The 19,833-nt window shown below is 34.7% G+C and overlaps 2 protein-coding genes across 3 annotated transcripts in view; one reads left to right on the top strand and one right to left on the bottom strand.

Moving 5' to 3' along the window:
* The window catches only part of LOC5570685 (calmodulin-lysine N-methyltransferase), a 66,126-nt gene extending 57,355 nt beyond the window's left edge, over window positions 1-8,771 (bottom strand). The window contains exon 1 of the mRNA XM_021847021.1: window positions 8,543-8,771. The gene's annotated coding sequence lies outside the window, so the exon portion shown is untranslated. The remainder of the gene's footprint in view (window positions 1-8,542) is intronic.
* Window positions 8,772-9,014: 243 nt separating this feature from the next.
* On the top strand, window positions 9,015-16,136 carry LOC5570694 (CKLF-like MARVEL transmembrane domain-containing protein 4). Of its 2 annotated transcripts, none has more exons than XM_001659233.2 (3): window positions 9,015-9,365; window positions 9,932-10,351; window positions 15,332-16,136. In XM_001659233.2, the coding sequence occupies exons 2-3, from the start codon at window positions 9,965-9,967 to the stop codon at window positions 15,476-15,478; spliced, it is 534 nt and encodes a 177-aa protein (XP_001659283.1). In that variant the 5' UTR covers window positions 9,015-9,365; window positions 9,932-9,964; the 3' UTR covers window positions 15,479-16,136. The 2 variants fall into 2 exon arrangements, with proteins under 2 accessions (XP_001659283.1, XP_021702717.1); XM_021847025.1 differs by lacking the exon at window positions 9,015-9,365 and adding an exon at window positions 9,379-9,815.
* Window positions 16,137-19,833: the final 3,697 nt, after the last annotated feature.

Genomic DNA, 19,833 nt, shown 5'->3' with positions numbered 1-19,833 from the left:
ATTTAGTACGTCAAAGTTCTCTTCGCGGTTGGCAAAGCGATTGGCTAAATGGCCAACTGGGACGGTGGTTACATTCCATAATTCCTAGAGTTTCCTTGCGAGCGTGGTGGAAAGGTTTGGAGGTAAGTCGAGATTTCATTCGCGTGATGTCAAGACTTATGTCCAACCATTACTCGCTAGATGCACATTTGCACAGGATTAACCTCGCGGTGAGCAATATTTGTAATAGGTGTGGTTCCGGTTATGATGACATCGATCACGTAGTTTGGCAGTGCCCGGATATGGACGCCTCCAGAGCGCAACTTTTGGATACCCTTGAGGCCCGAGGTAGACAACCCTATGTTTCAGTTAGAGATGTGTTGGGAACCCGTGATTACATGTATATGGTCGCAATTTACGATTTCCTTCGCTTGTGTGGTATAAAAGTTTAATTCTCTTGTGTTTTCTTCCCCAGTTTTTTTTTTTTTCTCTGTGTTGTCCCCTTTGTGTTGGATTGAGGATCCTGGCCATCCGGCAGACGCATACCGACACGAAATTGGTACCAACGCCATGAGACGAAAGCTACGATATACCTCCCGGATGAGCTGCAGAGAACCCTAAACCCGATCCTTACCATGTCCTTCCTTCAACAATTGTGACCACTAACCTCGAGTTGCCACGAGTACCCTGGCTCCATCCCGTACTAATTTTGGCACTCAAAAAGTCAATACATTGTAAATAATACAAAAGATGAATTTCGGCTCCGTAAAGCGTTAAACGCGATTGAGCCACAAATAAATGAACTAGATAAAAAAAAAAAAAAAAGTAAATGCCTTCGTCTGTTTTTTTCTAATTCGTTTCAGATCATTTCATCTGGATTTTTTTTTTCTAAGGATCAGGATATATTCATGAGTGTAATCTGGATTTTTTTCTGAAGACCAGGAATCTCTCCAATGTGTGTTTTATTCTTCAAGGAAGTTCCAAGTTCTGCAATCTATGTGTTGAGGATATTCGACTGTAAGGATTTTAACTGTGATTTTTCTTTCTTTCGCGAAAAACGCAAATTCACAGATCTGCCGAAATTTATCGATTGGTTTCCTTATGACTCTCTGTGACATTTCTGTTCAGAACATTTTCAAGAATTAAAAATCTCAAAATTCAAATAAGTCTTCAATGATTTTTTCCAATCATTTATCAAAGGATGTCTCCAGGGAAATGTTTCAGATTAATTGGAAAAAAATTGCGAAGAATTTCTAAAGAAAAAGTAAACTCTGATGAAGCTTGTGTGAGTTCTCTAAGTATGCCTTGATGAATTCTTACGATGATCTCTGAAAGAACTCCTGGATTCGTGTTTAAACTTGTTCTAGGATTTAATTAAATTGCTAAGATAACTTAAACAAAACAGAAGAATCTCTGAATAATGTCCTACAAGACTTTTTTAAGAAATTCGAACCGAATCCCTGAAGAAATTTATGTGTAAATAATCGGAGAAATAGAAATCCTATTTAGAAAATTATTCGAGAAATGTTTGAACGGCAGCAATAATATTTTGATGAAATACTATAGAAATGCCGAGACAAATTTCTGGAGAAAGCTTATAAAGGGATATCATCGAATTTATTGAGAAATTTTTGGAAAAGTATATATTCATCGAAAAATAATCGAATTTTCGACACAATTCCTGACAGAAATCGTAGATGAATTATAATAATTATCCTCATAAAAAATAATAAATTATCTTCGTAAAAAACTCGAAAACTTTTTTTTCTGAAGTACACCTTTGTAGAAGAAACCCTGTAAAATTACGGGAAGTCTCCTAGAAATTACAAGTGAAAAAAAAAACAATGAAAAAAAACATCTGAAGGAAATCTTGCTCAGCTTAAAATATGTTGTAAATTTCAGTTTATTTTCATGCACATATTTGAAGCATAAAAATAAACTGAAATTTCATCGACAAATTGCTTATTTTTCAACCAAATGCACTTTAAATTTACACGATCATGTTGCATTCAAGCATCTTTAGTTGAAAATTAAAAGAGATGTTGTAACAATAGATGAATTTGATTTACTTTTACTATACTCTTCTGTTTACGCTACATTGAAATTTAAATATTTTTATCTGTGTGGGATAATCGCCTCAAGATTTTTTCGGAACAATCTCTGTGAAAATTACTGGAGTTAATAGCGTTGGAGCGCTCTAGAATTTTCTGGGCCAAATTTTGAAGAAGTTCCTCTAAGCATCCCTTGACAAATCGTTGGTAGCATCTCTGAAGGAGTACCGTAAAACGGGATAACTTTGATAGTTTTTTCGAGGAAAACTTAAATATTTATGCATGCTGTTTCAAAGAATTACAATTTATATTTTTAAAACAAGTACTGACATCATAGCTATCGATTGCACTTGATAGTTTGCCAAAAGATTTATTCTGTATGGATATATTATTTTTCATATAATTGAAAGTCGGTTTTCTGTTTTGGGGTAACTTTGATAAGGCCGGAACAAATCTTGAAATCTTCTTTTGTCACCTTCCATCAAAATGTGTCGAGGGAGGGGACAATAAATAATAAAATTAAAATTCAGTTAAATTTATAGTTGTTTTTATACTAATATGCTGCAAAATCATGTTTATGGCATATAAAACCGTCAAATCAAAATGTTTTGAACAATAACTATGCCATTTTTTTATTTTTCATAAATCGAAATATGAAAAACGTTATAGATTAAACATTTTTCATAATTAGATTTTTCATAACAACAATCTCCATATTTTTGCCTTCCTTTCTATTGAGTTTTGATGAGAGAAAATATTAAACTTTCAAATTGTATTTTAGCTGTTTACAATTTTAGGAACACGTCATAAATGTTGCACTTGGATGCAACTTTAAAATAAATTTAGATTATTTTAATTAGATTTAACATATAGGTATGTAACATTTTGTTTTTAAAAATATTTCACTAGATTACTTTTGGTAATTTTGGACAAATTTTGCACTAAACTGAAAATACATTTCAAATGTGTAAACTCAGCGGTGTGTTAGTAATTGTAATTTGTATTTTACAAAACAAGGTAATAAGTTAATTATTAGAGCAGCAATTTGAAATTTAAAACAAAACAAGCAATCAGACGAAGTCCAATATAAACTAAATGATACAAAAATTGGTGGAGGAATCTTGACTCCAAAATAAATAAACCATTTTAATAGGAAATAAACTGAAAATGGCTGCGGTTTTTCATATGAATTAAGGGGACACGGGAGACCGTGTTATTTTCCCTATCTTTCGTCTCACTCTAACAATAATCATCAAAACTTTGTGGAAGCAAATCTCGAGTTTTAGTAAACCGATGAAGCTGAAATATTATCGGGTTGTTCACTACATATACAGAATCATAGTGATACATTTTCGCATTGATATATGGAGTGGTTCTTGGGATTTGCTTCTTGAAATGAATAGGGTGATTATGATGACCTCCCGTGCGGCCTTAAAACGATCATTTTTCTGAATTTCGTGTCGACGGCCAAATTTCACGGCTTTCGCGAAATCGTGAATTTCCATTGTCCCTAGTTGTACGTGTCCTGAAAAGCAGCTTTGATGGCACTTTTTCTATATACGGCTTTATACTTATAGAGCGATTTCCCCCATTAATATGATTATATTCATTAATGCAAATTAGAATCATGACGTTTACACGAATGCAATGAAGGCAAGGACAAGGACATTTGAAACGTAGCTTGTGGATGATGACCATGCTTTCAATATTTATACATCCAGAAGAAGGAGGATCTATTAGAAAAACATGTATTCAAATAAATTTTAAGAGCCAATTGCTGAATTGATTTGACAAATTGAATGTTCATTGAAAGTTTATATAAATAACTAGTGAGCCCGGCAAACTTCGTCTTGCCATCAAGTAGGCTGTTGAAAACCGCTATGGTTCGTCCCCTAGAAAATGACAGTTCCGTTCACTCTCGTTTTTCCGTATTTTCCCGGTTAATATCCTGGGATTTTTATACACACAAACTCGTCGGAACCCATGACAAACAAAACGGAGAAAGAATCATTCAGATCCGCTGACCCGTTCGTAAGTTATTTCGTGACATACAAACACCATTCCATTTTTATTTATATAGATAGATAATCCATCGAAATCACTAAAATATTCTTTTTCTAAAGGCTACACTGTTACAGTAAAAGCGGCGTAAACTTTATTCTAAAAGAAAAACGTTCAATAAAAAACTCACACCTATTACCATTAACGAACAGATTTAGGACTTATAATCCAATAACTCTTGTTATCTCATCTAAATCTAAAAAAAAAAACAAAAAAAAAACAATGAAAACCAACATTGATAATAAGACATTTTATTTATTTCCCCCCTCTTACTTTTTGAAAAAATTGAAGGGGGGGGGGGGGTGACAAAAATAAAATTTCAAATTTGTTCCGGCCTAATGGAGTATAAATCGAACAAACTTGAATGAATTACGGAACATTTATAGGGCGTTGAATACCTCTAAAGCCCTCAGTACACTCTTTGCCAAGTGTGCAAATTTTTCCACACGCATAAACTAACACTTCAATATCCACTTGACACTTCAGATGTTTTGTCATTGTTGAGACCGATGCTTGCATGTTGGTTTATGCGTGCGGAAAAATTTGCACACTTGACAAACAGTGTACTGACGGCTTAAGATTTTAACGCTATATGAAAATTTCTGACTTAAGTAGATTACAAAAGTGGTCCCAGTTTATAAAAATGGTTTTCGGTAAGAGATTTGAGACCGAATTTGTGTTCTACTATAACTAGGCTGTCATGGATAAGTGATGAACTCATTATGACTTTATCAAATAGTGATCGTAGAACAGATTGTTGTTGAAAAGCTAAAATCTTGTAAATTATAAATATTTGCATATAAATCCTCAAATGCACTTGATTCCAACGAAAATAGCTGTGACATGAAGTGTCATACTAAAAATCTTTACTTTTACATTCGTTTTTCTTAACTGATTGACAGAAACTTCGTTATTTCGTTTAATATGTTGTAAGTCTCGCACTATCAAAGTTACCCGCATTATGAAAGTTACCCCGTTTTAGGTACCTGAGAGTATTTCAGAAGACATCTCTAAACTTCCTGACGAATTCCTCGGGAACTAAGAAAAATATATATTAAAGAACTTGTAGAATACTCGCGTAATAATATTTGAAGACTTTAGAATATTTCGCCAGGACTCACTGCAAATAAAGGCTTTAGAGAACATGTTGATTAAAATAGAGTGTTTGGAGACCGCAGAAATAGACTTTTTGGCAATAGTGACCAAGACTCTAAAAACAGACCTGCTTACCTGAGAAATGTACTATTTATCGTACCTGTTGTAATTTTCGGAGGAATTCTACAATTCTGTGAAAAACCATGTATGGTATGGCAAAATATGCTACGAGTGGGGAGGTAGGCGCCAAAAACAGTCAAAAAATGTCCTTATTACAAATTCTTCAAGGAAAGTAATCATAAGTCCTTCAGAAATGATTCCAAAATACGTTAAAAAATTTTCTGTAGTTTTTTCTTGAAAATTCTGTTTCGAATCCCCGGATTATACAGGAGTTAGTTACAAAAATTGTTTTAAATGTATCTTTCCTTACAATCTTCAGAGGAAATTTGTTATCAAGCCCCTAGTATACTTTTGGTTCTGAAATTAGCATAGCGGTAAAGGACTCTGTGGAGAAACATTCAACAAAATAACTGGGAGTGGGGGAAGGTTATTAAGAAATTCATGAAAAATGTGGAAGAATCTTCCTTAACACATATCTTTAGAAATAATATTATCAATTATTGCCAGAATTCATATTCTGGGATTGAATTCTTGTGAAACTTCAGGGCGGAATTCATATTTCTCCAAGATTAACATTTAGTAAAATCTTTCATTACGAATTTTACAATAAGACATTTTTGGCGACGATTTAAAAAAAAAACCAATATTTTCGCAATTAATTCAGTTCTACAGTTCTACCACAATAATTAAAGAATGTACCTTCAAAAAAGTTTTTTTGAAATTTCTGCAAGTGGAAAAAATGGTTTCTACTTTAGTCTGTTAGGCACAGTATCATTGAGCCTCGAAGCTCATGCAAAACATGTTCTAAGATATTAGATACAAATCCCTTCAGTAGAAAGTCCATCCGAAAGACGAAAAGGAAAAGGAACAATTATTTTTGTAGTAATTCCTACAAAAACCACCTAAGCTTTTCTGTGAGACAAACGGTTAGGAATTTTATCAAAAAGTTTCAAAAACTCTTTGGTGAATTCTAGAACATTCCAACAAGAATTTAGCGAATTTTTCCGAATTAAATTTAAGCTGAAATTATCCAATAAATTTCTTTAAAAGTTCTTTGAAAACTTTTTTTGTATGTGTTACTCTCGAAAGCTGGATATAGAAATCCATAAAAAAAAATGATTGAGGTATTTCTGGAGTAGTTTTTGAACCAAAAATTGAGAGTGGATAGATTTCTAGATGTAATTTATTAAAGAATCACAGGATTAGAAAAAAATGTATAGAGTGATTTCTAGACCCTGAAAGAATACCTTATGGATCATCTGCAGGCATTTTTCCGAGATGCTCAAAAATGAACTGCAAAATCCTTTATTAAATCTATGGAAATTTTTATCTAAAATCCCCCAGAAGAATCGGTAGCACTGTTTGAAAAAAAAAAATATCTCTGGAAAATACTTGGATAATCTCTAATCAGATAATTTTCGGAGGAATCCTAGGACACATATTGTTCGGGAAATTTTTGAGTATTTTCGCATGAGAGTTTTTTGAAAGCACAGTTGAACGTATTCCACTAGAAACTTTATAGAAGTGTTTTTTTTTTATTTTCTTAGGTTGGCGTTTTTGAAGAAATTTCTAAATATTATTTTAGAGAGAGTTTGAAGGAATGCAGGGAACGACATCAAACTATTTTTTGGAGAAATCTAATAGAAATACTTGGAGAATTTTTTGTGAAGTCTTGTAGAATATTACAAGGAACCCTTAGAGTAACACCTGGAAGAATTATTTATTGTTTTTGTGCAGGTCCTGGGAAATTTTTCCTGCTTGAATGCCGATATATTTTCTAAAGAAATTTTGGCATTATTCAGTGCAAGAAAATGTTTTATGGCCATTCCATGAAAGATTGGACTAATAAAAAAACAAATTAGAACGATGAAGAATTACAAAAAAAAATCACAATATTGGTAGGTAGGTATAGTAAAAAAATTGCTTTACAAACATTTGATAATGGCACTTGCAACAGAAAATATGCATTGTTTGAGTTTGCAATTATTTTTGGTGGCATCGATTTAATAGGCCTAAAATGACTACCGTCAAACGGGGTGACTTGCAACACTTTTCAACTTCAATCAACCAAAACCATGATCTAAACGTCATCTAAAAATTTAAATTTCTCGTAGAACTTTGAATGGCCGGCCCGGCCCGCCCACAGAATGGAAAGACAGAAGATTGAATCGAATTATTTTGTCATATCAAATTGATGACTGGTGGAATTTTTTTAGTGTCCTTGTGCGGGGTGACTTGCAACATTCAATGCTAATTTAGTTTTTGCCAACAAAATGGTGATATTTTTTATTAGTCACACTTGTTGAGTATTGTTATTCATGTATGTAAAGCATTCGAACCAGTACAAGACCATTCTGAATACCTTTTTGTAAGAAAATAATTGAGCTTTTTTGTATGGGAAAAAGAGGCGTTAAATCATCAAGGTATTATCTTAACTGAACAATATTTTTGACGAGTATTTGTAGTTGATTGATGAATTATTACTCTTTTAATTATAAAGAAGACTTAACAAAAAGTTTTTAACATTTATAAAACTCTAAATTGCTTAGAAATCAAGAGATGCAAGTCACCCCGTATAGGTACATTTATATAAAAATGATTTTTATTGAAAAGTTACTGCTACAATTTCGTAAAATAAAATTAGTCATACTATCACTTATTAGTTATAGAAACACCATGTAGATTATTACTTTCGTAAATTAAATCTAACTCATGTTTTCAGATCACGATTTTGAACCTCCAACAAGGATCAGTTTTCAAGACATTTAAAAGAATTATGTTTAAGACGAAGTAGGCCGTCATTGAAATTTGTACGCGTCGTTGATGTTTGCTGCTAATTCATCTCACGATTTCGAATCAAATAAAATCAGTTGGGGTTGCACTGACACAGCTGAAAAGGTATCAGCATACTTTATGCATGTTAGCGCATACAGTGATACTTTTTCAACTCAATATAAACTATCAAGACTGAGTTTTATTACTTTGAAATGCAAGCTGAAAAGTCATCATTGTTGCCAAAACGAATGACGGGCTACTTTGCCTTAATGTATAAACATATTTATAATAACAGCTTTAATCGTGGCCGTTACTTGAATTGTGAGTCACACGTATTGAAGCACCGATTTAAAACATTTTTTTTTTGAAATTTGGGTTTTATAGTGAAGTTTAGTTGTACATTACAATGTGTTGCAAGTCACCCCGTTTGACGGTATATAAATGCATCGCATTATACATACATATAGATGATTTTTCATGAAGTACATATGACACAGCTTGTTGTTTCATGAAAGCCAACGGAAAACCATTATTTCCATCGTCTAAGCTATGTTTTTAGTTAGTGCATATTGCCGCCCCAAACATCACCAGTAACAGTACTCCTCTACACTAGTAAACTGACTACACGAATCACACGCTTCACAAGCTGCTTGCAAGCCGTGGCAAAAGTCTCGCCAAACTGACAATGCTTCTCCGTCGATCGTTCCGTTTGTTGTTGCACCTTTTTCATCGATCGCGTTTGCCTACCAACACCCAGCCCGTCACTCACCCACACTGTGAGCGAGCTCTTGCGCGGGCACGTGCATTCTGTGCAACCACCAACATAACAAGCATATAACATATGGGAGGTATGGGAGTATACTGCAAATACTTACAACAACATGAAAATCGTATTCGTAGCAATACAATTCATGTTGTCAAATCTAAAACGTCTATCAGAAAAACGGGGAGCTAAGAAACGGTGACCACTTCAACGCGAATACGCCTCCAAAAACGCTCCAAGTGTTAGTGGCGATTACTTATAAACACTCTGTTGCCTCACTATTTTGATGGTTTCACTGGTTGGACATTTGTCTCTTGTTTTTGAGTATAGGGTAGCGTAGTCACTGGCATACAAACTATATTTGTTGAGCAGTTTGTGTTGGCTTTCCCTTTAACCTCGTCAGTAGAATAATACAGTTGAGAAACAGGAGAAGTGACGATTGGTGGTCAACCTCCAACAAGTGTTCTTGCCATCTCAAGGAGTTGCATTCCGAAGTATTCGAATCATCATTATCTAGTCTGGTGAGTGTTATTGCCTTTCGCCTCTAAGGAAAGCTACTCAGTGATTGCACTTGTGAATTTTAATTAAGTGATGTGATGCATCACCACTCCCAAAGTGCCTTCGAAGAGCTAATTAGTTCCATTTTCGGATAAACGTGACCATTCCAACAATGAATTTTGCTCTATGGAAAGAACGACATATCAAATCAAACAACCTTGAATGGACCATGATGGAGCAGATGTGTGAAATTTAGAAGATTTTGAGTCATCTTTATTATTGCGCGCATTGATGTGTGTGGGAGATTCAGCGCACGTTGACATCGCGCTACGAAACACATCTTGGACGGCGATTTCAATGAATAAATCTATCTGGCCACAACACGGCTATATGGCTACTTTAATGTGCTTGACTGTTCATATCGATTTTCTGGTCTCGCTTACTCATAGTCCGTACTTGTAACCAGTGATAAGGTATGCAGAACGAAAATCGTTGCTTTTTTCATTCTGACTAACGCTTATCTATAGCTATAGTAAATAGTTTTCCCAATCCTCATGCCCTCGACCTTATCAAATTTCTTTCTTTCTAGTGACAACCACCTCCCTCCAAATTCGGGCACAAAATGACTGACTATTCGCAGACAGCAACCGTCACGCAAACGACCACGGTGACCCAGCCATACATCCGCTACGATCCGGAATACGTTCGATCGATTCCGGGCATTATCAAAATTGTCTGCATTGTGCTGAATCTCATCGGTTTCATATGCATCGAAGTGTCATACTTTAGTCACCTATCGCGTGGATCCTTCTTCAATACGGTGGCGATGATAGGATTCTGGTTCAGCGGTATCATGCTAGTGTTCTATCTGTTTCACGTTTGCGAAAAGTTCCACAAAATACCGTGGCTTAAAATAGAGATGTACTTCTGTGCAGCGTGGACGCTCCTCTACATGCTGGCGTCATCGTTAGCCGCAGCGGCAAACGTCGAAGCTTTCCAGGCAGCTGCAGTAAGTATTATTATTGTTGTCATAACGTATATTACTAATCTAAGTAAATAACTAACCTTTTTTGCTTGAACTACAACCGATTGGTAATCTTCAAAATGTTCTAGTCCAACAATCCAATAAGATTATATGCTAAGAATAAAAAATATATCTCACTTCAACCTCTTTTTATGACCGTTCTTTTTACGAAATTTCATTATCTTTGAACTACTATTGTTACAGATTAACGACCGTTTCAATAAATGATCAATATCTTAACAGATCATCAAATTATACGGTCATTATGTTCAGCAAAGTTGTTCAGTAGATAAAGGGCTAACATGCAATGGTCATTGAGATGCATAATTCTGCCATCAGATGATGCTAGTGAGCATCAATTTGTTGTGCAAATATCTCGGAATCCCGACAACTTAGGAAGATGTCGTCTTCGACAAAGTTGAGCAGTAGGGTAAGGTCTGTCATTATTCAAGCCAATAGTTCTGAAAACACATGCATGACAGAAGGCGAGTTTTTCAAATGTTTGAATATAAGCAGAGTTATTCCTATTTTCAAAGGTGGAGACCTTAAATTTTTGAAGTACGCAGAAACCTTTTTCTATTTATGATCAAACTTCATCATCCCACCGCAAAATCGCTAACGCTTGGAGCTGATGTTTACTTCCAAATCGCGAAATCATCACCTCCAACTTAGTTCTAATACCCTCCGTTATATGAAGCATGGTGGCGCTTCGATCGTCGCAAGTTTCTCGTTAAACAGTCAATAGGAGTACCACAGAGGAGTAGTTAAGGTCCATTATTGTTCCTATTATTTATAAATGACTTGGGAATGCTTTTCCTGAAAGGAAAATTGAGATTGTTTCCAAATGATGCAGCTAGTTTTTACGTTGGAAACAACGTAGCAAATATTCAAATCACATGCAATCGGATTTAGAGTTACTCAATGATTACTTTAATCAGAACATGTTACCTATGAACGTAGCTAAAACTGAAACGATTATTTTCAAATCCAAGAGAAACTATGAAATTATAAATCTTGAGCTCACTTTAGAGGATATTTCAATTAAGCAAGTCACAGAAATTAAGTATTTAGGATTGATTTTAGATGAGACTTCATCTTGGCGTTCTCACATTGACCATTTAGTTAGAAAACTGTTTCCATTATGCGGTTTGGTCCGCAAACTCTCATACTTTGAGCCTTCAAATGTTCTACAAAAGATTTACTTTGCATATCTGCATTCCAAGCTTCAACATTTAATAAGCATTTGGGGTGCTGCGCCAAAAATGCTCTACAAAAATTAAAATTTGTGCAAACAAATCCTTGAGAGCTACTTTCAAGTTACCTTACACTTTTCCAAAGCTACAGCTTTATAAGGAAATAGTTAAAAACGTTTTGCCAGTACAAGCTCTGCATGACTATAGGAAGTTAATTTACATATTTAAAATCACTAGGGTAACGTATATAATTTGGACATGCATATAATTTGGACAGGCTAGTCGTTCTATGCTTATTTCCAATGAGATGGTGAGGAATACATATACGGGAAATCATGTATTGCATTATTAATACACTATGCTACTTATTAATGATGACCATTTCATAACAATTACAAATTGGCTTCAAAAATATAAAAATTGTAAATTGTATCTACAGAAAATCTGGAATGTCGCATGCATGCATACTTGCAGGCGTTTTTCGCTGATCTGATGATATTTGCTTGCATTAAATGAAATTATTGATTTTCACTAATATACACATTCAATAGGCGAAAAAAATGCATAAATCACATGTAAACTCTTAAAGTATTATGATATGATCGTCTTTTCAAGAAACCATTGTATGGATATTGAGATAACGCCTCTGTCCAAAATATATTTACATGAGGGTGTCCAAAATGTATATTAGGTGTCCGAAATGTATGACAGACAGGCCGCCAAAAAACGCTATTTTGGAAGCTAATACTACAGTTTGTGAGCTTTTTCTCCCCAGAAACTCAAGGTACAATGGGACATTAGGCATATATGTAACATTACGTAATATTTTTTTTGAATTTAATGCAGTTAATCGATCACCGTTTCCAGACATATCCTTAGACTGTCCAAAATACATAATTTACCCTACGTTAGAGAATACACACACAAATCATCAAATTTCAAGACGAATGCATACTTACTACACTAGGCGATCTAATAACTTTCAGTTACACAGAATCAGGACCGAATATGGAAGAAGAAGGTTAATACACGATGGATTTATTATGTACAACAACTTTCCAATAGAAATAAAATAAAACCTAGCAATTCCTATTCAATTCATCATAGCTTCCATTCTAAAGAATGTATCATATAAAATAAAATAAGAACTTTCTGAAGTAAAGATGCCAATAAATATAAAGAACCATTAGCCAACCCTTCAAAGAACTAAGGTTTATTGGGTTAGTTTGTAGGAGTACGAATCATTGTTACAAGTTGAAAAAAGTGGGTTTTATGTTTTTTGGTGAACTTTTTTAGGATAATGACTACTTTGAAAGATAGTGGTTCTGGAAATTTGTACTATAAGTCATAGGCTGTTATCATTTTAAGCAGCAGTTTTGAAATTTTACTGTAACGTGGATTAAGTGCATATAAAACTTTTATTGCGCGGATATCTCAGGATCCTGACTGCTTCTAGTGGTCAGGATCCTGAGATACTCGCAAAAAAAATAATGCTCACTAGCAAAATTTCAAATCTATTGTCTAAAATAATGACAGACCGAAAACACTATCTTTCTGAGTGGTCAGAATCCTGAGATATCAGCAAAACTGAAATAGCATGCTTGATAGAAAATTTGGTAGACAAAAACCTCCCAAGACTAAAACAACAAAACTGTCGAAAATACGTAAATTCCCCCAATTGTTTTTAAATATAAACATTCAAAACTTACAAAAAGATCGAAATTTAAATTAATAGAAGTTCTGAAACTGTTTACATGTTATATAACCATTGGTTACATATATTCGATGCTTTCTTTCTCGTCGATTTCTTAAGGTGAAGCTCTTCGAAAACCAAAGATGGCTATAACAGTGGCCGAGTTTGGCCCCTAGTGATCGTACGAAGTCTGCTAGTATGCAAAACGAAAATAGAAATTTCACTATTGTGGGATGCCTCCTTTTCGAGATTTGTGCCTCTGAAATTTTAGTACAGTATTGAATTTGAACTCAAACCTGTTTTACCTTATTTGAAGTTATGCCATATTTCCATCATGTTTTTATATTGAGATAATTATGCATTCACATTTATTGACCTCTGTAAGAAAAACCCACGGAATGCGATTATCGGAAAATGTCAATATACTGTCGCAGTGATAATAAAAATCGACAAATGTATCAAATTTAACAAATTTTGAACATTCAAATCTTTGAAGAACGAAAAAATCAAAGCCCACTTGAATTTGAATGTTGGCCCAAATTGCGCGCATAGTATCTGCGCGTTACCGCCGCCGCTGGATGTGGATTAAAAATGAGCGCCGCAATACTATGTTGTTTTAAATTAAGGCGTTTCCAAAATACTACATGTATGGGGGAGATCCCCCAGTACCGGACACTTAAGCCACTAAATTCATAATTCGAAAAATATTGATTTTATGGGCTCGTGTTACCCATTGATGATAAATATTATCATTTTTATAGTGTACAAAAATAAATTTGAAAATATAAATATGAATTTTGATATTGCATTTTGATGATGAGTTTTAGTACCAAATTGATCGATCTCGAAAGGTGGCACTCAATACCGGACAAGATCTGGAAATGCCTCGAATTCTGTAAATTTGAACATCATCGAATGTGTACACTATAGGAATAGTTTATAATTACCAATTCAATGCATTTGCTACATTTACAAGAATAATTTGAGTTTTTCTTAGTTTGCAAGATGCCTATCAAAAACCTCTTTCATATATGATGAAAAATAGCACATTTTACGATGTTGTTCTGAATGTTCATTATTCTTAATTTTATTGCATATTTGATACCATGATCGACGGAACCCATGAAAAATGAAAGTATTCTGTGACACTGATGCAATAATTACAAATATATTATATAACAAATCAAGCTGTCCGAAACTGAGGGACAGGAGGTGCTAAACCAAAATTGTAATTTGTCCATATTTAGTTCAATTAAGGTACAAAATACATTCATACTATCAAATTCGGATTATGTTCGATCATGCTTGCGGGATCCAAAGTATTTTTTCATGTTCAAAATATTTACTAAATAGGCTCAAAATTAAGTAGATACGTCAATTTTTTAAAGATTTTCAAACTTTTCTACTTTTTTAAAAAGGCTTGCATATTTCAAGGATGTGTTATTCTACGCAATCATTGGTCTACATAATAGCTTTCTTTTCTACTAATACACCATCTTGATTGGACCATGATTTCTCAATGTTTCGGCTTTGTCCGGTATTGGGTGCTGTCCGGCACTGGGGGATCTCCCCCTACATATGAGTCGACTTTCAAATCGTTCTGCAGTTACTGAATAAAATTCTCTATAGAATACGTTTGATGGCTAAAATTTTCAAGTAAAATCATTAAAAAAATGAAAACACTCTATTTAGAATCTTCTTAAAGCTTTTAGAATTAAAGCGGCTAACCAAAAATCTAGACATTATATATACTTTGCAATTGGATTAGATGAACAAATTAATTCTATACTAAAAAGTCATATTCATAGCCATAGACATAATTGTGGTCATACTTTTCAAATATTTAAAAATTTTCCTTTATAATTTGGATTTCAAAAAATTAGTAAAAAAAATCTAAAAATAAATATAACAAAATTTTGCAAAAAACTGGAAGTTATTTTTTAAACATTTACTTCTAAGAATCTCAATAAAGCTGAAAAGTTATTTTCGATAAAAACGTGATAAGTGTGGTTTCTCAAACAAATGATTAATTCTTCTTAATAATACCCAAATGTGAACATTTTTCTCTTCAATTTGCAGTTTTTCGGTTATTGTGCCATGGTTGCGTACGGATATGATGCATTTCTGAAGTACAAAGCCGTCAGTGCCGGCGAAATCGCTCAGGGCTCCCGTACCGTCCAGCAGCAGCAGCAACAGCAGACTGTTTCCACCGTGACAACCTACTGAGCAGATGGGGTTTGGATGGTTTATTATCTCGGATATTTACGGTTTAGGTTTTTAAGAATGACTGTTATCTCGTTAGTTTCGTATAGAATCGAACTCGCTTTCCGTACTCACCGAACAAAAGTATCGCCAAATTATCGCCTGCAGTGTGCTTTCAAGTGATTGAACGTTGGGCCTCGTTTATTTTATCTCAGTGATGAATCAATTATTTTCAATAGTCCATTTCTTTGGAATATTCAAAGGAAGCAAATCTAGTTTAGTAGTTTGTAAGATTTCCGAAGTAAACCAACAATTTCGAATCAAGTTATTTCTTAATGAAGTTTTGTACAGATAATTTGTTATAATTTTCTTAGTTGTGAAACACGATAAATTTCTCTGCCTCAGTTACATGCAACAATCTAACACAAATTTTATATTATACGTCTTCACCGAGTAATGCGCCTTAACTGTGTAGATTTGAATTGTAGTTGTAAACTTAGACCAATAACTATCTGACCACCAAATAACAATCTAAGCTGTTTTACATCCATCCATAGCAACCTTAAAGTCAGCAGTAATGTCACCAATGTACTATTCCGTGTGGTATTAATATATATTTATATGTGCATTTGCATTAGTGTATAACTGTATAAAAATCGCAAATAAATTATTTATACAAAAACATGTCTGTAGATGTATCTGTCATAGCGAAATCCACATTGTTCTCAAAACAGACAAATGAACTTAACACTCAGTACAATTTCTTTCTTAATAAATCTCACACAATTATCATGTGGTTGTCATGTTGCATGAAATACATTTACAGTACCGTCGAACGGGGTTACTTCACGCAAACAAATTTTGTTGTATTATCTACCGAATCCATGGTAGAATTAAGAACTGCACCAACGATTTTCAACCGACTACAAAAATCTGTCAAGTTTACTATAATCTGGTAAAAATCACTGAGCAGTACAGTAAATGTGACTATGTCCATAGTAGAATCCACTACAAAGCATTGTATTTCAATCCGTGGCACCCACCGTACAACACAGTGTGGTCAAAAGTATAATGCCAAACTTATCAAATCTAGAATGTTGCTAGTCATAAATACTACAACTCTGGTTAAATAAACAGATTATATTTTCTTGTGTAGTGATGTTGACTATGTTTTGGTAGAGTTAACAGATTAATGTAGTTGGCTGAAAATCGTTGGTGCAAGTCTTAATTTTACCATGGATTTAGTAGTTTGTACAATAACATTCATTTCAGTGTTGTAACACTTAAAAGCTAAATGGGTGAAAAATTGAAGGGTTCAGATGAACAAAAATCAATCTGGTATCCAAATCGCTTCACAAAGAATATGTACTACGCGGTATTATTCTATCCATTTTTTTGCCTTGAGAGGGACGGCCATTATACACTTTTCATGCTACCCCTGATGTTGGGAAACATGCAATAAGGGTTCATTCTCAAATTTCATGACGCCAAATATGGCCATTTTCGACACCCACCCACCCCCTCGTATCCATTTTCGTATGAATATTCTGCCAATTTTGTATGAGTTGTAACATCACAAGGGCACCCAGCCACCCCCTTCAGCGTTATGAAGTTTGTGAGTGGGCCCTAACTCAACCAATACCGTGTTTTTTTCTGGTTTTTCAATGATTTACTACAGTTAAGTGTGTACCCAACTCTGTGACATTTATTTATTATTGATTGAAATACGAGTATTTTATTTACTTGATTAAAAAATCTTTTGGCATTTCTACATGGTGTCCATACATAAACATTCTAGCATATCATAACCAATATAACAATGTTAGACCATACGTATTGTATTTAACGGGACGGTAATGTTCTTGAAACCTTGGCATATTATCTGTTTCGAAATCGTCGCCAGCAAACGTGATATGCCGTTGCGAATGCCTGGTGAAACGTCGAATTCACAGCGGCTGTTTGGCAGGCGACGATTACTAATCGTCGCGTTCGATAAGGTGCAATATTTACAATACTGTCCCGTTTAAAAAAAATCATATTTCATACCGTATTTTCAAAAATTATGGTTATTGTATCATAGGTGTTAAAAAGACACTGAACCCGTCTTCAGCCGTTTAGCTGCACAGACTGTAACTTAACACTAGACAACGGACAACCATGCTCCAGTGGCACAGTCGTGAAACATTTCTGATGAAAAGTTTCGATGGCTGAAGTGGGAATCGAACCCACACCCCATGACACGATGCGCTCACTGCCTGACGACACACATTAAAAGGAGAAATTCTGAGGTAATCAATGGTAGAACCACGCAGAAAACCCTAATAATTATTGGAATGACACAAAGTCAATTCCAACTCCAGGATAGCTTGTTGGAAGCATAAAGAAAAACAAGCTAGTCCATTCCTGCAGACAGTTACTGACTGATGCACTCAAATAGCAACTGCTGTTCTTTTTATTACATACAGGTATCTACAATTCATTTACCACTAAGTACAACATAGCATACCTCTTAACACTACCACCGACGATACCCGTATATTCTACCCGTATCATTCTACCTGCGACACTACAATCCCAACACTCCTCCTTAGTGTCGTCATCCGGATTGCTCTTCCAGTCGTCAAACTCTTCGTCCAGGTTCACAAAGCTCTTGCAGGTTCTAACTTCTCGTCCACCACAAAGGTCGTCCTGGTTCTACCTTCCGAAGATCACGAAGCGCCTTCACTTATCCACCACGAAGTTCAGGTTATACCTCCTAACGGATCACGAAGCTCGTCGAGGATCACACAGCTCCTCCTCACCTCCGACCAGCCAGCAGCTCCTCCTATGGATTCCGTGCGGCGTTACACGGCTTATGCGGCCAATGCTCCTGTAGGGCACACTCGCAGATGAACCGTTCCTGGGCCCATAACCTATTGGAAGTACACAAAGACAATTCCAAACTCCAGGCTAGCTTATCAAGCACAAAGAGACCAAGCTAGTCCATTCTCTGCACAGCTACTGACTGATCACTCAACTAGCACCTTCTGTTCCTTTTATTACATCCAGGTATCTACAATTCTTTTACCCTAAGCACAGCATAGCATACCTCTCAACACTACCACCTATATTATACCTAGGGTTCATTCATTTATTTCATAACGCTGAAATTGGCCATTTTGGGCACCCACCCACCCCCTTGTAACGCTTTTTGTATGAATGTTATTCATTTTTTGTATGGGTCGTAACATCGCTAGGACACCCACCCACCCCCTATAACGTTATGAAATTTGTGAATGGGCCCCTACCTGTATATTATACCTACGGGTCACAATGGGGCAGATCGCTGTTTTCCACGGCCAAAACCTCTAGTTCTTTAGTTATGCACCCTAGAGGTTTGGTGTCTTCGACAAAGTGTTTTGGAATAACTTGTACTATATTTTGACACATTCAGATTTGATCTAGATAAGTGAAAACTGATCTAGATCAGTTTTATCTTTTGATAGGAGCGTCCTAGCAAAAAACTTCCTTCTGCAAAGTTGTTCATTAAGGCATTTTTGACATTTCTTCGGAAGACACTTACACTCTATCACTGACGTGGATTACGATATAAGACAATTTAGTAAAAACAGTCAAAAAAATCGATTTTGACCATTTTTTCATACAAAAAAAATGTTAAACAATATTTTGTCATCAAGTATCAGAAGCTTAACTATAACAAAGTAAATTTACATCATTCACTAGCAAAATTTTCAGATTTAATTATGTTTTTTATAAAAACAGTCTAAAAATAGTATTTTACAAAATCCAGGATAACTCATGAAGCGGCAGATGGCGGCAGCTAATTTTTTGTATACGACTAGTCAAGAACATAAGTTTCATTGTCCCTAAGAAAGAAAAGTGGGGCCACGTGGGGCTTTTTTGTTGTGGTGGTTTGAAAACTTGATGAAAATATGTTAAAAAATGCTCATATATAAGGAACTTTTCATGAATTTATATTTTTCAAATGTATTTCTGAAACATATTGCATGTTGACGAAGTGATTTGAACAAGTCATCACTGGTATCGTATAATATGGCTTTTATTCAACACAATACTTTACTCAAATAAAAATCAAAGGATAGATAGATAGGTAGGTACACATATGGGACAAATTATCTTGAATTCCGTTTAAAAGTTTATTGGAATACCAGTTTAGAGATGACTTCTTAAACACACTTCGTTAACATGCAATATGTTTCAGAAATACATTTGAATAATATAAATTCATGAAAAATTTCACAAACATGAGCATTTTTCAACATATTTTCATCAAATTTTCAAACCATAACAATAAAAAAGCCCCACGTGGCCCCACTTTTCTTTCTTCGCGACAATAAAACTTATGTTCTTGGCTAGTC

The sequence above is a fragment of the Aedes aegypti genome, chromosome 2, assembly GCF_002204515.2.
Source record: "Aedes aegypti strain LVP_AGWG chromosome 2, AaegL5.0 Primary Assembly, whole genome shotgun sequence".
In the NCBI taxonomy this organism is placed as follows: domain Eukaryota; kingdom Metazoa; phylum Arthropoda; class Insecta; order Diptera; family Culicidae; genus Aedes; species Aedes aegypti.
The sequence above is the reverse complement of the archived record's forward strand: the minus strand, read 5'-3'. Positions and strand labels throughout refer to the sequence as shown.